The sequence below is a fragment of the Phyllobates terribilis genome, unplaced genomic scaffold (assembly GCF_046119375.1).
Source record: "Phyllobates terribilis strain yellow unplaced genomic scaffold, ASM4611937v1 Scaffold_4__5_contigs__length_816908805, whole genome shotgun sequence".
Taxonomy (NCBI): domain Eukaryota; kingdom Metazoa; phylum Chordata; class Amphibia; order Anura; family Dendrobatidae; genus Phyllobates; species Phyllobates terribilis.
Window position 1 is genome coordinate 11979335 of NW_027362764.1, and position 23203 is coordinate 12002537.

The following is a 23203-nucleotide window of genomic DNA, read 5'->3' on the forward strand; positions in this document are numbered from 1 at the left end:
CTTTATACAGGGGCTTTATACAGGGGCCGACACTATAACAGCTTTATACAGGGGCCGACACTATAACAGCTTTATACAGGAGCCGACACTATAACGGCTTTATACAGGGGCCGACACTATAACAGCTTTATACAGGGGCTTTATACAGGGGCCGACACTATAACAGCTTTATACAGGGGCTTTATACAGGGGCCGACACTATAACAGCTTTATACAGGGGCTTTATACAGGGGCCGATACTATAACAGCTTTATACAGGGGCCGACACTATAACAGCTTTATACAGGGGCTTTATACAGGGGCCGACACTATAACAGCTTTATACAGGGGCTTTATACAGGGGCCGACACTATAACAGCTTTATACAGGGGCCGACACTATAACAGCTTTATACAGGAGCCGACACTATAACGGCTTTATACAGGGCCGACACTATAACAGCTTTATACAGGGGCGACACTATAACAGCTTTATACTGGGGCCGACACTATAACAGCTTTATACAGGGGCCGACACTATAACGGCTTTATACAGGGGCCGACACTATAACGGCTTTATACAGGGGCCGACACTATAACAGCTTTATACTGGGGCCGACACAATAACAGCTTTATACAGGGGCCGACACTATAACAGCTTTATACTGGGGCCGACACTATAACAGCTTTATACAGGGGCCGACACTATAACAGCTTTATACAGGGGCCGACACTATAACGGCTTTATACAGGGGCCGACACTATAACAGCTTTATACAAGGGCCGACACTATAACAGCTTTATACAGGGGCCGACACTACAACAGCTTTATACAGGGGCCGACACTATAACAGCTTTATACAGGGGCCGACACTATAACAGCTTTATACAGGGGCCGACACTATAACGGCTTTATACAGGGGCGACACTATAACAGCTTTATACAGGGGCTTTATACAGGGGCCGACACTATAACAGCTTTATACAGGGGCGACACTATAACAGCTTTATACAGGGGCGACACTATAACAGCTTTATACAGGGGCCGACACTATAACAGCTTTATACAGAGGCCGACACTATAACAGCTTTATACAGGGGCAGACACTATAACAGCTTTATACAAGGGCCGACACTATAACAGCTTTATACAGGGGCCGACACTACAACGGCTTTATACAGGAGCCGACACTATAACGGCTTTATACAGGGGCGACACTATAACAGCTTTATACAGGGGCGACACTATAACAGCTTTATACAGGGGCGACACTATAACAGCTTTATACAGGGGCCGACACTATAACAGCTTTATACAGAGGCCGACACTATAACAGCTTTATACAGGGGCGACACTATAACAGCTTTATACAGGGGCGACACTATAACAGCTTTATACAGGGGCCGACACTATAACAGCTTTATACAGAGGCCGACACTATAACAGCTTTATACAGGGGCGGACACTATAACAGCTTTATACAGGGGCCGACACTATAACAGCTTTATACAAGGGCCGACACTATAACAGCTTTATACAGGGACCGACACTACAACGGCTTTATACAGGGGCCGACACTATAACAGCTTTATACAGGGGCCGACACTATAACAGCTTTATACAGGGGCCGACACTATAACAGCTTTATACAGGGGCCGACACTATAACAGCTTTATACAGGGGCCGGCACTATAACAGCTTTATACAGGGGCCGACACTATAACAGCTTTATACAAGGGCCGACACTATAACAGCTTTATACAGGGGCCGACACTACAACGGCTTTATACAGGGGCTGACACTATAACGGCTTTATACAGGGGCTGACACTATAACAGCTTTATACAGGGGCCGACACTATAACAGCTTTATACAGGGGCCGACACTATAACAGCTTTATACAAGGGCCGACACTATAACAGCTTTATACAGGGGCCAACACTATAACACCTTTATACAGGGGCCGACACTATAACAGCGTTATACAGGGGCCGACACTATAACAGCTTTATACAGGGGCCGACACTATAACAGCTTTATACAGGGGCGACACTATAACAGCTTTATACAGGGGCTTTATACAGGGGCCGACACTATAACAGCTTTATACAGGGGCCGAGACTATAACAGCTTTATACAGGGGCCGACACTATAACACCTTTATACAGGGGCCGACACTATAACAGCTTTATACAGGGGCCGACACTATAACAGCTTTATACAGGGGCGACACTATAACAGCTTTATACAGGGGCGACACTATAACAGCTTTATACAGGAGCCGACACTATAACAGCTTTATACAGGGGCCGACACTATAACGGCTTTATACAGGGGCCGACACTATAACAGCTTTATACAGGGGCCGACACTATAACAGCTTTATACAGGGGTCGACACTATAACAGCTTTATACAGGGGCCGACACTATAACAGCTTTATACAGGGGCCGACACTATAACAGCTTTATATAGGGGCCGACACTATAACAGCTTTATACAGGGGCGACACTATAACAGCTTTATACAGGGGCTTTATACAGGGGCCGACACTATAACAGCTTTATACAGGAGCCGACACTATAACAGCTTTATACAGGGGCCGACACTATAACAGCTTTATATAGGGGCGTCACTATAACGGCTTTATACAGGGGCCGACACTATAACAGCTTTATACAGGGGCTTTATACAGGGGCCGACACTATAACAGCTTTATACAGGGGCTTTATACAGGGGCCGACACTATAACAGCTTTATACAGCGGCTTTATACAGGGGCCGATACTATAACAGCTTTATACAGGGGCCGACACTATAACAGCTTTATACAGGGGCCGACACTATAACAGCTTTATACAGGAGCCGACACTATAACGGCTTTATACAGGGGCTTTATACAGGGGCCGACACTATAACAGCTTTATACAGGGGCTTTATACAGGGGCCGACACTATAACAGCTTTATACAGGGGCTTTATACAGGGGCCGACACTATAACAGCTTTATACAGGGGGTTTATACAGGGGCCGACACTATAACAGCTTTATACAGGGGCTTTAAACAGGGGCCGACACTATAACAGCTTTATACAGGGGCCGACACTATAACAGCTTTATACAGGAGCCGACACCATAACGGCTTTATACAGGGGCCGACACTATAACAGCTTTATACAGGGGCTTTATACAGGGGCCGACACTATAACAGCTTTATACAGGGGCTTTATACAGGGGCCGACACTATAACAGCTTTATACAGGGGCTTTATACAGGGGCTTTATACAGGGGCCGACACTATAACAGCTTTATACAGGGGCTTTATACAGGAGCCGACACTATAACAGCTTTATACAGGGGCTTTATACAGGGGCCGACACTATAACAGCTTTATACAGGGGCTTTATACAGGGGCCGACACTATAACAACTTTATACAGGGGCTTTATACAGGTGCCGACACTATAACAGCTTTATACAGGGGCTTTATACAGGGGCCGAAACTATAACAGCTTTATACAGGGGCTTTATACAGGGGCCGACACTATAACAGCTTTATACAGGGGCCGACACTATAACAGCTTTATACAGGAGCCGACACTATAACAGCTTTATACAGGGGCCGACACTATAACAGCTTTATACTGGGGCCGACACTATAACGGCTTTATACAGGGGCCGACACTATAACAGCTTTATACTGGGGCCGACACTATAACAGCTTTAAACAGGGGCCGACACTATAACAGCTTTATACAGGGGCCGACACTATAACGGCTTTATACAGGGGCCGACACTATAACAGCTTTATACAAGGGCCGACACTATAACAGCTTTATACAGGGGCCGACACTATAACAACTTTTTACAGGGGCCGACACTATAACAGCTTTATACAGGGGCCGACACTATAACAGCTTTATACAGGGGCCGACACTATAACAGCTTTATACAGGGGCCGACACTATAACAGCTTTATACAGGGGCCGACACTATAACGGCTTTATACAGGGGCGACACTATAACAGCTTTATACAGGGGCCGACACTATAACAGCTTTATACAGGGGCCGACACTATAACAGCTTTATACAGGAGCCGACACTATAACAGCTTTATACAGGGGCCGACACTATAACAGCTTTATACAGGGGCCGACACTATAACAGCTTTATACAGGGGCCGACACTATAACGGCTTTATACAGGGGCGACACTATAACAGCTTTATACAGGGGCCGACACTATAACAGCTTTATACAGGGGCCGACACTATAACAGCATTATACAGGGGCCGACACTATAACAGCTTTATACAGGGGCCGACACTATAACGGCTTTATACAGGGGCCGACACTATAACAGCTTTATACAGGGGCGACACTATAACAGCTTTATACAGGGGCGACACTATAACAGCTTTATACAGGGGCCGACACTATAACAGCTTTATACAGAGGCCGACACTATAACAGCTTTATACAGGGGCGGACACTATAACAGCTTTATACAGGGGCCGACACTATAACAGCTTTATACAAGGGCCGACACTATAACAGCTTTATACCGGGGCCGACACTACAACGGCTTTATACAGGAGCCGACACTATAACAGCTTTATACAGGGGCTTTATACAGGGGCCGAAACTATAACAGCTTTATACAGGGGCTTTATACAGGGGCCGACACTATAACAGCTTTATACAGGAGCCGACACTATAACGGCTTTATACAGGGGCCGACACTATAACAGCTTTAAACAGGGGCCGACACTATAACAGCTTTATACAGGGGCCGACACTATAACGGCTTTATACAGGGGCCGACACTATAACAGCTTTATACAAGGGCCGACACTATAACAGCTTCATACAGGGGCCGACACTATAACAGCTTTATACTGGGGCCGACACTATAACAGCTTTAAACAGGGGCCGACACTATAACAGCTTTATACAGGGGCCGACACTATAACGGCTTTATACAGGGGCCGACACTATAACAGCTTTATACAAGGGCCGACACTATAACAGCTTTATACAGGGGCCGACACTATAACAACTTTTTACAGGGGCCGACACTATAACAGCTTTATACAGGGGCCGACACTATAACGGTTTTATACAGGGGCCGACACTATAACAGCTTTATACAGGGGCCGACACTATAACGGCTTTATACAGGGGCGACACTATAACAGCTTTATACAGGGGCCGACATTATAACAGCTTTATACAGGGGCCGACACTATAACAGCATTATACAGGGGCCGACACTATAACAGCTTTATACAGGGGCCGACACTATAACGGCTTTATACAGGGGCCGACACTATAACAGCTTTATACAGGGGCGACACTATAACAGCTTTATACAGGGGCGACACTATAACAGCTTTATACAGGGGCCGACACTATAACAGCTTTATACAGAGGCCGACACTATAACAGCTTTATACAGGGGCGGACACTATAACAGCTTTATACAGGGGCCGACACTATAACAGCTTTATACAGGGGCCGACACTATAACGGCTTTATACAGGGGCGACACTATAACAGCTTTATACAGGGGCCGACACTATAACAGCTTTATACAGGGGCCGACACTATAACAGCATTATACAGGGGCCGACACTATAACAGCTTTATACAGGGGCCGACACTATAACGGCTTTATACAGGGGCCGACACTATAACAGCTTTATACAGGGGCGACACTATAACAGCTTTATACAGGGGCGACACTATAACAGCTTTATACAGGGGCCGACACTATAACAGCTTTATACAGAGGCCGACACTATAACAGCTTTATACAGGGGCGGACACTATAACAGCTTTATACAGGGGCCGACACTATAACAGCTTTATACAAGGGCCGACACTATAACAGCTTTATACCGGGGCCGACACTACAACGGCTTTATACAGGAGCCGACACTATAACAGCTTTATACAGGGGCTTTATACAGGGGCCGAAACTATAACAGCTTTATACAGGGGCTTTATACAGGGGCCGACACTATAACAGCTTTATACAGGAGCCGACACTATAACGGCTTTATACAGGGGCCGACACTATAACAGCTTTATACTGGGGCCGACACTATAACAGCTTTAAACAGGGGCCGACACTATAACAGCTTTATACAGGGGCCGACACTATAACGGCTTTATACAGGGGCCGACACTATAACAGCTTTATACAAGGGCCGACACTATAACAGCTTCATACAGGGGCCGACACTATAACAGCTTTATACTGGGGCCGACACTATAACAGCTTTAAACAGGGGCCGACACTATAACAGCTTTATACAGGGGCCGACACTATAACGGGTTTATACAGGGGCCGACACTATAACAGCTTTATACAAGGGCCGACACTATAACAGCTTTATACAGGGGCCGACACTATAACAACTTTTTACAGGGGCCGACACTATAACGGTTTTATACAGGGGCCGACACTATAACAGCTTTATACAGGGGCCGACACTATAACGGCTTTATACAGGGGCGACACTATAACAGCTTTATACAGGGGCCGACATTATAACAGCTTTATACAGGGGCCGACACTATAACAGCATTATACAGGGGCCGACACTATAACAGCTTTATACAGGGGCCGACACTATAACGGCTTTATACAGGGGCCGACACTATAACAGCTTTATACAGGGGCGACACTATAACAGCTTTATACAGGGGCGACACTATAACAGCTTTATACAGGGGCCGACACTATAACAGCTTTATACAGAGGCCGACACTATAACAGCTTTATACAGGGGCGGACACTATAACAGCTTTATACAGGGGCCGACACTATAACAGCTTTATACAAGGGCCGACACTATAACAGCTTTATACCGGGGCCGACACTACAACGGCTTTATACAGGAGCCGACACTATAACAGCTTTATACAGGGGCGGACACTATAACAGCTTTATACAGGGGCCGACACTATAACAGCTTTATACAGGGGCCGACACTATAACAGCTTTATACAGGGGCCGACACTATAACAGCTTTATACAGGGGCCGACACTATAACGGCTTTATACAGGGGCTGACACTATAACAGCTTTATACAGGGGCCAACACTATAACAGCTTTATACAGGGGCCGACACTACAACGGCTTTATACAGGAGCCGACACTATAACAGCTTTATACAGGGGCCGACACTATAACAGCTTTATACAGGGGCCGACACTATAACAGCTTTATACAGGGGCCGACACTATAACAGCTTTATACAGGGGCCGACACTATAACAGCTTTATACAAGGGCCGACACTATAACAGCTTTATACAGGGGCCGACACTATAACAACTTTTTACAGGGGCCGACACTATAACGGTTTTATACAGGGGCCGACACTATAACAGCTTTATACAGGGGCCGACACTATAACGGCTTTATACAGGGGCGACACTATAACAGCTTTATACAGGGGCCGACATTATAACAGCTTTATACAGGGGCCGACACTATAACAGCATTATACAGGGGCCGACACTATAACAGCTTTATACAGGGGCCGACACTATAACGGCTTTATACAGGGGCCGACACTATAACAGCTTTATACAGGGGCGACACTAAAACAGCTTTATACAGGGGCGACACTATAACAGCTTTATACAGGGGCCGACACTATAACAGCTTTATACAGAGGCCGACACTATAACAGCTTTATACAGGGGCGGACACTATAACAGCTTTATACAGGGGCCGACACTATAACAGCTTTATACAAGGGCCGACACTATAACAGCTTTATACCGGGGCCGACACTACAACGGCTTTATACAGGAGCCGACACTATAACAGCTTTATACAGGGGCGGACACTATAACAGCTTTATACAGGGGCCGACACTATAACGGCTTTATACAGGGGCGACACTATAACAGCTTTATACAGGGGCCGACATTATAACAGCTTTATACAGGGGCCGACACTATAACAGCATTATACAGGGGCCGACACTATAACAGCTTTATACAGGGGCCGACACTATAACGGCTTTATACAGGGGCCGACACTATAACAGCTTTATACAGGGGCGACACTATAACAGCTTTATGCAGGGGCGACACTATAACAGCTTTATACAGGGGCCGACACTATAACAGCTTTATACAGAGGCCGACACTATAACAGCTTTATACAGGGGCGGACACTATAACAGCTTTATACAGGGGCCGACACTATAACAGCTTTATACAAGGGCCGACACTATAACAGCTTTATACCGGGGCCGACACTACAACGGCTTTATACAGGAGCCGACACTATAACAGCTTTATACAGGGGCTGACACTATAACAGCTTTATACAGGGGCCGACACTATAACGGCTTTATACAGGGGCGACACTATAACAGCTTTATACAGGGGCCGACATTATAACAGCTTTATACAGGGGCCGACACTATAACAGCATTATACAGGGGCCGACACTATAACAGCTTTATACAGGGGCCGACACTATAACGGCTTTATACAGGGGCCGACACTATAACAGCTTTATACAGGGGCGACACTATAACAGCTTTATGCAGGGGCGACACTATAACAGCTTTATACAGGGGCCGACACTATAACAGCTTTATACAGAGGCCGACACTATAACAGCTTTATACAGGGGCGGACACTATAACAGCTTTATACAGGGGCCGACACTATAACAGCTTTATACAAGGGCCGACACTATAACAGCTTTATACCGGGGCCGACACTACAACGGCTTTATACAGGAGCCGACACTATAACAGCTTTATACAGGGGCTGACACTATAACAGCTTTATACAGGGGCCGACACTACAACGGCTTTATACAGGAGCCGACACTATAACAGCTTTATACAGGGGCCGACACTATAACAGCTTTATACAGGGGCCGACACTATAACAGCTTTATACAGGGGCCGACACTATAACAGCTTTATACAGGGGCCGACACTATAACAGCTTTATACAAGGGCCGACACTATAACAGCTTTATACAGGGCCGACACTATAACGGTTTTATACAGGGGCCGACACTATAACAGCTTTATACAGGGGCCGACACTATAACGGCTTTATACAGGGGCGACACTATAACAGCTTTATACAGGGGCGACACTATAACAGCTTTATACAGGAGCCGACACTATAACAGCTTTATACAGGGGCCGACACTATAACAGCATTATACAGGGGCCGACACTATAACAGCTTTATACAGGGGCCGACACTATAACGGCTTTATACAGGGGCCGATACTATAACAGCTTTATACAGGGGCGACACTATAACAGCTTTATACAGGGGCGACACTATAACAGCTTTATACAGGGGCCGACACTATAACAGCTTTATACAGAGGCCGACACTATAACAGCTTTATACAGGGGCGGACACTATAACAGCTTTATACAGGGGCCGACACTATAACAGCTTTATACAAGGGCCGACACTATAACAGCTTTATACCGGGGCCGACACTACAACGGCTTTATACAGGAGCCGACACTATAACAGCTTTATACAGGGGCGGACACTATAACAGCTTTATACAGGGGCCGACACTATAACAGCTTTATACAGGGGCCGACACTATAACAGCTTTATACAGGGGCCGACACTATAGCAGCTTTATACAGGGGCCGACACTATAACGGCTTTATACAGGGGCCGACACTATAACAGCTTTATACAGGAGCCGACACTATAACAGCTTTATACAGGGGCCGACACTATAACAGCTTTATACAGGAGCCGACACTATAACGGCTTTATACAGGGGCCGACACTACAACGGCTTTATACAGGGGCCGACACTATAACAGCTTTATACAGGGGCCGACACTATAACAGCTTTATACAGGGGCCGACACTATAACAGCTTTATACAGGGGCCGACACTATAACAGCTTTATACAGGAGCCGACACTATAACAGCTTTATACAGGGGCCGACACTATAACAGCTTTATACAGGGGCCGACACTATAACAGCTTTATACAGGGGCCGACACTATAACAGCTTTATACAAGGGCCGACACTATAACAGCTTTATACAAGGGCCGACACTATAACAGCTTTATACAGGGGCCGACACTATAACACCTTTATACAGGGGCCGACACTATAACAGCTTTATACAGGGGCCGACACTATAACAGCTTTATACAGGGGCGACACTATAATAGCTTTATACAGGGGCGACACTATAACAGCTTTATACAGGGGCCGACACTATAACAGCTTTATACAGGGGCGACACTATAACAGCTTTATACAGGAGCCGACACTATAACAGCTTTATACAGGGGCCGACACTATAACGGCTTTATACAGGGGCCGACACTATAACAGCTTTATACAGGGGCCGACACTATAACAGCTTTATACAGGGGCCGACACTATAACAGCTTTATACAGGGGCCGACACTATAACAGCTTTATACAGGGGCCGACACTATAACAGCTTTATATAGGGGCCGACACTATAACAGCTTTATACAGGGGCCGACACTATAACGGCTTTATACAGGGGCGACACTATAACAGCTTTATACAGGGGCTTTATACAGGGACCGACACTATAACAGCTTTATACAGGGGCCGACACTATAACAGCTTTATACAGGGGCGACACTATAACGGCTTTATACAGGGGCCGACACTATAACAGCTTTATACAGGGGCTTTATACAGGGGCCGACACTATAACAGCTTTATACAGGGGCTTTATAAAGGGGCCGACACTATAACAGCTTTATACAGGGGCTTTATACAGGGGCCGACACTATAACAGCTTTATACAGGGGCTTTATACAGGGGCCGATACTATAACAGCTTTATACAGGGGCCGACACTATAACAGCTTTATACAGGGGCTTTATACAGGGGCCGACACTATAACAGCTTTATACAGGGGCTTTATACAGGGGCCGACACTATAACAGCTTTATACAGGGGCTTTATACAGGGGCCGACACTATAACAGCTTTATACAGGGGCTTTATACAGGGGCCGACACTATAACAGCTTTATACAGGGGCCGACACTATAACAGCTTTATACAGGGGCTTTATACAGGGGCCGACACTATAACAGCTTTATACAGGGGCCGACACTATAACAGCTTTATACAGGGGCCGACACTAGAACAGCTTTATACAGGGGCGACACTATAACAGCTTTATACAGGGGCTTTATAAAGGGGCCGACACTATAACAGCTTTATACAGGGGCCGACACTATAACAGCTTTATACAGGGGCCGACATTATAACAGCTTTATACAGGCTCCGACACTATAACAGCTTTATACAGGGGCCGACACTATAACAGCTTTATACAAGGGCCGACACTATAACAGATTTATACAGGGGCCGACACTATAACAGCTTTATACAGGGGCGACACTATAACAGCTTTATACAGGGGCGACACTATAACAGCTTTATACAGGGGCTGACACTATAACAGCTTTATACAAGGGCCGACACTATAACAGCTTTATACAGGGGCCGACACTATAACAGCTTTATACAAGGGCCGACACTATAACAGCTTTATACAGGGGCTGACACTATAACGGCTTTATACAAGGGCCGACACTATAACGGCTTTATACAGGGGCCGACACTATAACAGCTTTATACAAGGGCCGACACTATAACAGCTTGATACAGGGGCCGACACTATAACAGCTTTATACAGGGGCGACACTATAACAGCTTTATACAGGGGCGACACTATAACAGCTTTATACAGGGGCTGACACTATAACAGCTTTATACAAGGGCCGACACTATAACAGCTTTATACAGGGGCCGACACTATAACAGCTTTATACAAGGGCCGACACTATAACAGCTTTATACAGGTGCCGACACTATAACAGCTTTATACAGGGGCCGACACTATAACAGCTTTATACAGGGGCCGACACTATAACAGCTTTATACAGGGGCCGACACTATAACAGCTTTATACAGGGGCCGACACTATAACAGCTTTATACAGGGGCCGACACTATAACACCTTTATACAGGTGCCGACACTATAACAGCTTTATACAGGGGCCGACACTATAACAGCTTTATACAGGTGCCGACACTATAACGGCTTTATACAGGGGCCGACACTATAACAGCTTTATACAGGAGCCGACACTATAACAGCTTTATACAGGGGCCGACACTATAACAGCTTTATACAGGTGCCGACACTATAACGGCTTTATACAGGGGCCGACACTATAACAGCTTTATACAGGTGCCGACACTATAACAGCTTTATACAGGGGCCGACACTATAACAGCTTTATACAGGGGCCGACACTATAACAGCTTTATACAGGAGCCGACACTATAACAGCTTTATACAGGGGCCGACACTATAACAGCTTTATACAGGTGCCGACACTATAACGGCTTTATACAGGGGCCGACACTATAACAGCTTTATACAGGCGCCGACACTATAACAGCTTTATACAGGGGCCGACACTATAACAGCTTTATACAGGTGCCGACACTATAACGGCTTTATACAGGGGCCGACACTATAACAGCTTTATACAGGGGCCGACACTATAACGGCTTTATACAGGGGCCGACACTATAACAGCTTTATACAGGGGCCGACACTATAACAGCTTTATACAGGTGCCGACACTATAACGGCTTTATACAGGAGCCGACACTATAACGGCTTTATACAGGGGCCGACACTATAACAGCTTTATACAGGTGCCGACACTATAACGGCTTTATACAGGAGCCGACACTATAACAGCTTTATACAGGGGCCGACACTATAACAGCTTTATACAGGGGCCCACACTATAACAGCTTTATACAGGGGCCGACACTATAACAGCTTTATACAGGGGCCAACACTATAACAGCTTTATACAGGGGCCGACACTATAACAGCTTTATACAGGGCCGACATTATAACAGCTTTATACAGGGGCCCACACTATAACAGCTTTATACTAGGGCCGACACTATAACAGCTTTATACAGGGGCCGACACTATAACAGCTTTATACAGGGGCCGACACTATAACAGCTTTATACAGGGGCCAACACTATAACAGCTTTATACAGGGGCCGACACTATAACAGCTTTATACAGGGGCCGACACTATAACAGCTTTATACAGGGGCCAACACTATAAAAGCTTTATACAGGGGCCGACACTATAACAGCTTTATACAGGGGCCGACACTATAACAACTTTATACAGGGGCCGACACTATAACAGCTTTATACAGGGGCCGACACTATAACAGCTTTATACAGGGGCCAACACTATAAAAGCTTTATACAGGGGCCGACACTATAACAGCTTTATACAGGGGCCGACACTATAACAGCTTTATACAGGAGCTGACACTATAACAGCTTTATACAGGGGCCGACACTATAACAGCTTTATACAGGGGCCGACACTATAACAGCTTTATACAGGAGCCGACACTATAACAGCTTTACACAGGGGCCGACACTATAACAGCTTTATACAGGGGCCGACACTATAAAAGCTTTATACAGGGGCCGACACTATAACAGCTTTATACAAGGGCCGACACTATAACAGCTTTATACAGGGGCCGACACTGTAACAGCTTTATACAGGAGCCGACACTAACAGCTTTATACAGGGGCCGACACTATAACAGCTTTATACAGGGGCCGACACTATAACAGCTTTATACAGGGGCCGACACTATAACAGCTTTATTCAGGGGCCGACACTATAACGGCTTTATACAGGGGCCGACACTATAACAGCTTTATACAGGGGCCGACACTATAACAGCTTTATTCAGGGGCCGACACTATAACGGCTTTATACAGGGGCCGACACTATAACAGCTTTATACAGGGGCCGACACTATAACAGCTTTATACAGGGGCGACACTATAACAGCTTTATACAGGGGCCGACACTATAACAGCTTTATACAGGGGCCGACACTATAACAGCTTTATACAGGGGCTGACACTATAACAGCTTTATACAGGGGCGACACTATAACAGCTTTATACAGGGGCGACACTATAACAGCTTTATACAGGGGCCGACACTATAACAGCTTTATACAGGGGCCGACACTATAACAGCTTTATACAGGGGCCGACACTATAACAGCTTTATACAAGGGGCCGACACTATAACAGCTTTATACAGGGGCCGACAGTATAACAGCTTTATACAGGGGCCGACACTATAACAGCTTTATTCAGGGGCCGACACTATAACGGCTTTATACAGGGGCGACACTATAACAGCTTTATACAGGGGCCGACACTATAACAGCTGGATACAGGGGCCGACACTATAACAGCTTTATACAGGGGCCGACAGTATAACAGCTTTATACAGGGGCCGACACTATAACATCTTTATACAGGGGCCGACACTATAACAGCTTTATACAGGGGCCGACACTATAACAGCTTTATACAGGGGCCGACACTATAACAGCTTTATACAGGAGCCGACACTATAACAGCTTTATACAAGGGCCGACACTATAACAGCTTTATACAGGGGCCGACACTATAACGGCTTTATACAGGGGCCGACACTTTAACGGCTTTATACAGGAGCCGACACTATAACAGCTTTATACAAGGGCCGACACTATAACAGCTTTATACAGGGGCCGACACTATAACAGCTTTATACAGGGGCCGACACTATAACGGCTTTATACAGGGGCCGACACTATAACAGCTTTATACAGGGGCCGACACTATAACAGCTTTATACAGGGGCCGACATTATAACAGCTTTATACAGGGGCCGACACTATAACGGCTTTATACAGGGGCCGACACTATAACAGCTTTATACAGGGGCCGACACTATAACAGCTTTATACAGGGGCCGACACTATAACAGCTTTATACAGGAGCCGACACTATAACAGCTTTATACAGGGGCCGACACTATAACAGCTTTATACAGGGGCGACACTATAACAGCTTTATACAGGGGCCGACACTATAACGGCTTTATACAGGGGCGACACTATAACAGCTTTATACAGAGGCCGACACTATAACAGCTTTATATAGGGGCCGACACTATAACAGCTTTATACAGGGTCCGACACTATAACAGCTTTATACAAGGGGCCGACACTATAACAGCTTTATACAGGGGCCGACAGTATAACAGCTTTATACAGGGGCCGACACTATAACAGCTTTATACAGGGGCCGACACTATAACAGCTTTATACAGGAGCCGACACTATAACAGCTTTATACAGGGGCCGACACTATAACAGCTTTATACAGGGGCCGACAGTATAACAGCTTTATACAGGGGCCGACACTATAACAGCTTTATACAGGGGCCGACAGTATAACAGCTTTATACAGGGGCTGACACTATAACAGCTTTATACAGGGGCCGACAGTATAACAGCTTTATACAGGGGCCGACAGTATAACAGCTTTATACAGGGGCTGACACTATAACAGCTTTATACACGGGCCGACAGTATAACAGCTTTATACAGGAGCCGACACTATAACAGCTTTATACAGGGGCCGACAGTATAACAGCTTTATACAGGGGCTGACACTATAACAGCTTTATACAGGGGCCGACACTATAACGGCTTTATACAGGGGCCGACACTATAACGGCTTTATACAGGAGCCGACACTATAACAGCTTTATACAGGGGCCGACACTATAACAGCTTTATACAAGGGGCCGACACTATAACAGCTTTATACAGGGGCCGACAGTATAACAGCTTTATACAGGGGCCGACACTATAACAGCTTTATACAGGGGCCGACACTATAACAGCTTTATACAGGAGCCGACACTATAACAGCTTTATACAGGGGCCGACACTATAACAGCTTTATACAGGAGCCGACACTATAACAGCTTTATACAGGGGCCGACACTATAACAGCTTTATACAAGGGGCCGACACTATAACAGCTTTATACAGGGGCCGACAGTATAACAGCTTTATACAGGGGCCGACACTATAACAGCTTTATACAGGGGCCGACACTATAACAGCTTTATACAGGGGCCGACACTATAACAGCTTTATACAGGAGCCGACACTATAACAGCTTTATACAGGGGCCGACACTATAAGAGCTGTATACAGGGGCCGACACTATAACAGCTTTATACAGGGGCCGACAGTATAACAGCTTTATACAGGGGCCGACACTATAACAGCTTTATACAGGGGCCGACACTATAACAGCTGTATACAGGGGCCGACACTATAACAGCTTTATACAGGGGCCGACAGTATAACAGCTTTATACAGGGGCTGACACTATAACAGCTTTATACAGGGGCCGACAGTATAACAGCTTTATACAGGGGCTGACACTATAACAGCTTTATACAGGGGCCGACAGTATAACAGCTTTATACAGGGGCTGACACTATAACAGCTTTATACAGGGGCCGACAGTATAACAGCTTTATACAGGGGCCGACACTATAACAGCTGTATACAGGGGCCGACACTATAACAGCTTTATACAGGGGCCGACACTATAACAGCTTTATACAGGGGCTGACACTATAACAGCTTTATACAGGGGCCGACACTATAACAGCTTTATACAGGGGCTGACACTATAACAGCTTTATACAGGGGCCGACAGTATAACAGCTTTATACAGGGGCCGACAGTATAACAGCTTTATACAGGGGCCGACACTATAACAGCTGTATACAGGGGCCGACACTATAACAGCTTTATACAGGGGCCGACACTATAACAGCTTTATACAGGGGCTGACACTATAAGAGCTTTATACAGGGGCCGACACTATAACGGCTTTATACAGGGGCCGACAGTATAACAGCTTTATACAGGGGCCGACAGTATAACAGCTTTATACAGGGGCCGACAGTATAACAGCTTTATACAGGGGCCGACACTATAACAGCTTTATACAGGGGCCGACAGTATAACAGCTTTATACAGGGGCCGACAGTATAACAGCTTTATACAGGGGCCGACACTATAACAGCTGTATACAGGGGCCGACACTATAACAGCTTTATACAGGGGCCGACACTATAACAGCTTTATACAGGGGCTGACACTATAACAGCTTTATACAGGGGCCGACAGTATAACAGCTTTTTACAGGGGCTGACACTATAACAGCTTTATACAGGGGCCGACAGTATAACAGCTTTATACAGGGGCCGACACTATAACAGCTGTATACAGGGGCCGACACTATAACAGCTTTATACAGGGGCCGACACTATAACAGCTTTATACAGGGGCTGACACTATGACAGCTTTATACAGGGGCCGACAGTATAACAGCTTTATACAGGGGCTGACACTATAACAGCTTTATACAGGGGCCGACAGTATAACAGCTTTATACAGGGGCTGACACTATAACAGCTTTATACAGGGGCCGACAGTATAACAGCTTTATACAGGGGCCGACAGTATAACAGCTTTATACAGGGGCCGACACTATAACAGCTGTATACAGGGGCCGACACTATAACAGCTTTATACAGGGGCCGACACTATAACAGCTTTATACAGGGGCTGACACTATAACAGCTTTATACAGGGGCCGACAGTATAACAGCTTTATACAGGGGCTGACACTATAACAGCTTTATACAGGGGCCGACAGTATAACAGCTTTATACAGGGGCCGACACTATAACAGCTGTATACAGGGGCCGACACTATAACAGCTTTATACAGGGGCCGACAGTATAACAGCTTTATACAGGGGCTGACACTATAACAGCTTTATACAGGGGCCGACACTATAACAGCTGTATACAGGGGCCGACACTATAACAGCTTTATACAGGGGCCGACACTATAACAGCTTTATACAGGGGCCGACAGTATAACAGCTTTATACAGGGGCTGACACTATAACAGCTTTATACAGGGGCCGACAGTATAACAGCTTTATACAGGGGCCGACACTATAACAGCTGTATACAGGGGCCGACACTATAACAGCTTTATACAGGGGCCGACACTATAACAGCTTTATACAGGGGCTGACACTATAAGAGCTTTATACAGGGGCCGACAGTATAACAGCTTTATACAGGGGCTGACACTATAACAGCTTTATACAGGGGCCGACAGTATAACAGCTTTATACAGGGGCCGACACTATGACAGCTGTATACAGGGGCCGACACTATAACAGCTTTATACAGGGGCCGACACTATAACAGCTTTATACAGGGGCTGACACTATAACAGCTTTATACAGGGGCCGACAGTTTAACAGCTTTATACAGGGGCTGACACTATAACAGCTGTATACAGGGGCCGACACTATAACAGCTTTATACAGGGGCCGACACTATAACAGCTTTATACAGGGGCTGACACTATAACAGCTTTATACAGGGGCCGACAGTATAACAGCTTTATACAGGGGCTGATACTATAACAGCTTTATACAGGGGCCGACAGTATAACAGCTTTATACAGGGGCCGACACTATAACAGCTGTATACAGGGGCCGACACTATAACAGCTTTATACAGGGGCTGACACTATAAGAGCTTTATACAGGGGCCGACAGTATAACAGCTTTATACAGGGGCTGACACTATAACAGCTTTATACAGGGGCCGACAGTATAACAGCTTTATACAGGGGCTGACACTATAACAGCTTTATACAGGGGCCGACAGTATAACAGCTTTATACAGGGGCCGACACTATAACAGCTGTATACAGGGGCCGACACTATAACAGCTTTATACAGGGGCCGACAGTATAACAGCTTTATACAGGGGCTGACACTATAACAGCTTTATACAGGGGCCGACACTATAACAGCTGTATACAGGGGCCGACACTATAACAGCTTTATACAGGGGCCGACACTATAACAGCTTTATACAGGGGCTGACACTATAACAGCTTTATACAGGGGCCGACAGTATAACAGCTTTATACAGGGGCTGACACTATAACAGCTTTATACAGGGGCCGACAGTATAACAGCTTTATACAGGGGCCGACACTATAACAGCTGTATACAGGGGCCGACACTATAACAGCTTTATACAGGGGCCGACACTATAACAGCTTTATACAGGGGCTGACACTATAAGAGCTTTATACAGGGGCCGACAGTATAACAGCTTTATACAGGGGCTGACACTATAACAGCTTTATACAGGGGCCGACAGTATAACAGCTTTATACAGGGGCCGACACTATAACAGCTGTATACAGGGGCCGACACTATAACAGCTTTATACAGGGGCCGACACTATAACAGCTTTATACAGGGGCTGACACTATAACAGCTTTATACAGGGGCCGACAGTATAACAGCTTTATACAGGGGCTGATACTATAACAGCTTTATACAGGGGCCGACAGTATAACAGCTTTATACAGGGGCCGACACTATAACAGCTGTATACAGGGGCCGACACTATAACAGCTTTATACAGGGGCCGACACTATAACAGCTTTATACAGGGGCTGACACTATAAGAGCTTTATACAGGGGCCGACAGTATAACAGCTTTATACAGGGGCTGACACTATAAGAGCTTTATACAGGAGCCGACACTATAACAGCTTTATACAGGGGCCGACACTATAACAGCTTTATACAGGGGCCGACAGTATAACAGCTTTATACAGGGGCTGACACTATAACGGCTTTATACAGGAGCCGACACTATAACAGCTTTATACAGGGGCCGACAGTATAACAGCTTTATACAGGGGCTGACACTATAACGGCTTTATACAGGGGCCGACACTATAACAGCTTTATACAGGGGCCGACAGTATAACAGCTTTATACAGGGGCTGACACTATAACAGCTTTATACAGGGGCCAACAGTATAACAGCTTTATACAGGGGCCGACACTATAACAGCTTTATACAGGGGCCGACAGTATAACAGCTTTATACAGGGGCTGACACTATAACAGCTTTATACAGGGGCCGACAGTATAACAGCTGTATACAGGGGCTGACACTATAACAGCTTTATACAGGGGCCGACACTATAACAGCTTTATACAGGGGCCGATACTATAACAGCTTTATACAGGGGCCGACACTATAACAGCTTTATACAGGAGCCGACACTATAACAGCTTTATACAGGGGCCGACACTATAACAGCTTTATACAGGGGCCGACACTATAACAGCTTTATACAGGGGCGACACTATAACGGCTTTATACAGGGGCCGACACTATAACAGCTTTATACAGGAGCCGACACTATAACAGCTTTATACAGGGGCCGACACTATAACAGCTTTATACAGGGGCCGACACTATAACAGCTTTATACAGGGGCCGACACTATAACAGCTTTATACAGGAGCCGACACTATAACAGCTTTATACAGGGGCCGACACTATAACAGCTTTATACAGGGGCCGACACTATAACGGCTTTTGAAAAAGGGCTGGATGATTTCCTCACGTCAAATAATATTGCGGGTTATTGCTAAATTAGAGACAAAATGTATAATTGGTGGAGAAAGGTTGAGCTTGATGGATCTAGGTCTTTTTTCATTCTATGTAACTATGTAAGTAATGAGATAACAGTGGAGAAGACCAGAAACCATCAGATAACAGTAGAAGGCCGGAAATCATGAGATGGCAGAGGAGACTCAAAATCATAAGATGACACAGACGACAAGAAATCATGATGACACTTACATCCTGTAGAATGTAAGCCCGCGAGGACAGAGTCCTCTTCCCCCTGTACCCGTCTATCATTGTTAGTTCTTTACTGTAAGTGATATCTGTATTTGGTATGTAACCCTTTATGTACAGCACCATGGAATCAATGGCGATATATAAATAAATAATAATAAAATAATGACACAGAGATGAAGACCAGAATCAAGAGATAACAGAGGAGAAGTCTGGAGACCATGAGATGATAGAGGAGAAGACCAAAAATCATGAGAAGATCAGAAATCATGAGATAACAGAATAGAAGACCGGAAACCATGAGATGATAAAGAAGACGACCGGAAACCATGAGATGATAAAAAAGAAGACTGGAAACCATGAGATGATAAAGAAGAAGACCAGAAACCATGAGATGATAAAGAAGAAGACAGGAAACCATGAGATGATAAAGAAGAAGACCGGAAATCATGAGATGATAAAGAAGAAGACCGGAAACCATGAGATGATAAAGAAGAAGACCAGAAACCATGAGATGATAAAGAAGAAGACGGGAAACCATGAGATGATAAAGAAGAAGACCGGAAATCATGAGATGATAAAGAAGAAGACCGGAAACCATGAGATGATAAAGAAGAAGACCGGAAACCATGAGATGATAAAGAAGAAGACCGGAAATCATGAGATGATAAAGAAGAAGACCGGAAACCATGAGATGATAAAGAAGAAGACCGGAAACCATGAGATAATTGAGGAGACTGGAAATTACGAGATGAGAGTGGATAAAGCAAGATAGACAGACCTCATTAGATTACAGAGGAGAAGACAGGAAACTATGAGATGATAAAGGAGAAGACTGGAAATTATGAGATGAAGAGGATAAGGACAGATATTATTAGATGACAAAGGAGGAGATCGTAAAGCATGAGATGATAGAGGAGATGACCAGAAAACAAGAGATTATAGAGAAGTCTGCAAACCATGAGATGACAGAGAAGTCCAGAAATCAAGAGATAACAGAGCATGAGGCCTGAAATCATGAGATGACAGAGAAAATTGGAAATCATGAGATTAGAAGGCCAGATATCAGTAGATTACAAAAGTAGAAAACCAGATATCATGAGATGACAGAAGATAAGGCCAGAAATCATGGGATTACAGAGGAGAAGACGATAAACCATGAGATAACAGAAGAGAACCAGAAATCAAGTGAAAATAAGAACTGTGGATATCATGAAATAACTTTGAAAATTTGAAACCATGAGAAGAAGCCTCGGGATCAATAGATGAGTAGGTTGAAGACCAAAATTCATGAGATAACAGAGCAAAAGACCAGAAATCACAAGACAACAGAGAAGAAGACCATAAAGCATGAGAAGACAGGAGAAGATCGTGGATGGAGAGAATCCAAGATACACTCTCCATCTTTCAACACATATATACTGTACCACCAGTGCTGAATTTATCTCAGATAGGCAATGATGCATCCACTTTTGCAATATCTTGTAGTTCAAGACATTGTGGGTAATTTCCCTTTTTACATTAAGATTTCTGCCTTTCGAGTCGTATGAGGTTCTGTAAGGGGTGAAACATGGTCATGTGGCTGAGACATTCAATGAAATCAACCTATCCTGTGAGGAAGAGTAAACAGGTCATAGGGTGATTTCATCAGACGTCTCCCACCACCTCCTCTTTTATAGGGTGATATCGTCAGATATCTCCCACTACCTCTTCTACCTCAAGGTGATTTCATCCGACATATTCCACTATCTGCTTCATCATAGGGCAATTTCATCTGACATCTTCCACCACCTCTTCCATCATAGGATAATTTCATCAGACACCTCCAACCACCTCCTTCATCGCAGGGCAATGTCATCAGAGATCTTAGATCAAGTCTTTCATTATTAATTTCATCTTCACCACCTGCTCCATCATATAGTGATATTATCAGACAATTCCCACCACTCCTCCATCATTTGGTGATTTCATCTGCTGGATCAATATAATACATCTTCAGAGCTGAAGTCAATCACATATGATGTCTGTAGAGAGCACTGTCTTCATGCATCTGCTTCCACCATGTCTGCTGTGCCGGAGATGAGATCCCTAACTCTGAATTTTTCAGGTTTATTTGATCTATACGTCAATATCCCCCTTCACCACTGTCTTACCAGTCTTTACACTTTTGCTTGATGGTGCCTCCAGGTTGATAGGTTTGTCCTCCATGAAGACACGGACACATTGAGGGTTGGACACATTGTCCATTGTCATCCAAGACTAGACCCTCTGGACAGTTACATCCAGCTACACAGCCAGCAAGCTCCTGGCAGGATCCCAAATCTGCCATACGAAGGTCAGCACAGGTCTTCTTACAGGGAGGAGCACATTCCTGGTAGACCTGTCCTCCGGAGCACTCAGCAGCTGGAGAAGAAGCAGAAGATTTATAGAGAAACTGAAAAAAACGTGGAACATGGAAAATAGGAGAATAAGACAATGAGGGAG

At 45.3% G+C, this 23203-nt stretch overlaps 1 protein-coding gene across 1 annotated transcript in view; it reads right to left on the minus strand.

Annotated features, from left to right (window-relative positions):
* LOC141264134 (SCO-spondin-like) overlaps positions 1–23203 on the minus strand; it is a 282869-nt gene that overhangs the window by 110089 nt on the left and 149577 nt on the right. Inside the window, exon 19 of the mRNA XM_073676444.1 lies at positions 22873–23122. Coding sequence (XP_073532545.1) covers positions 22873–23122 — 250 coding nt within the window. The remainder of the gene's footprint in view (positions 1–22872; positions 23123–23203) is intronic.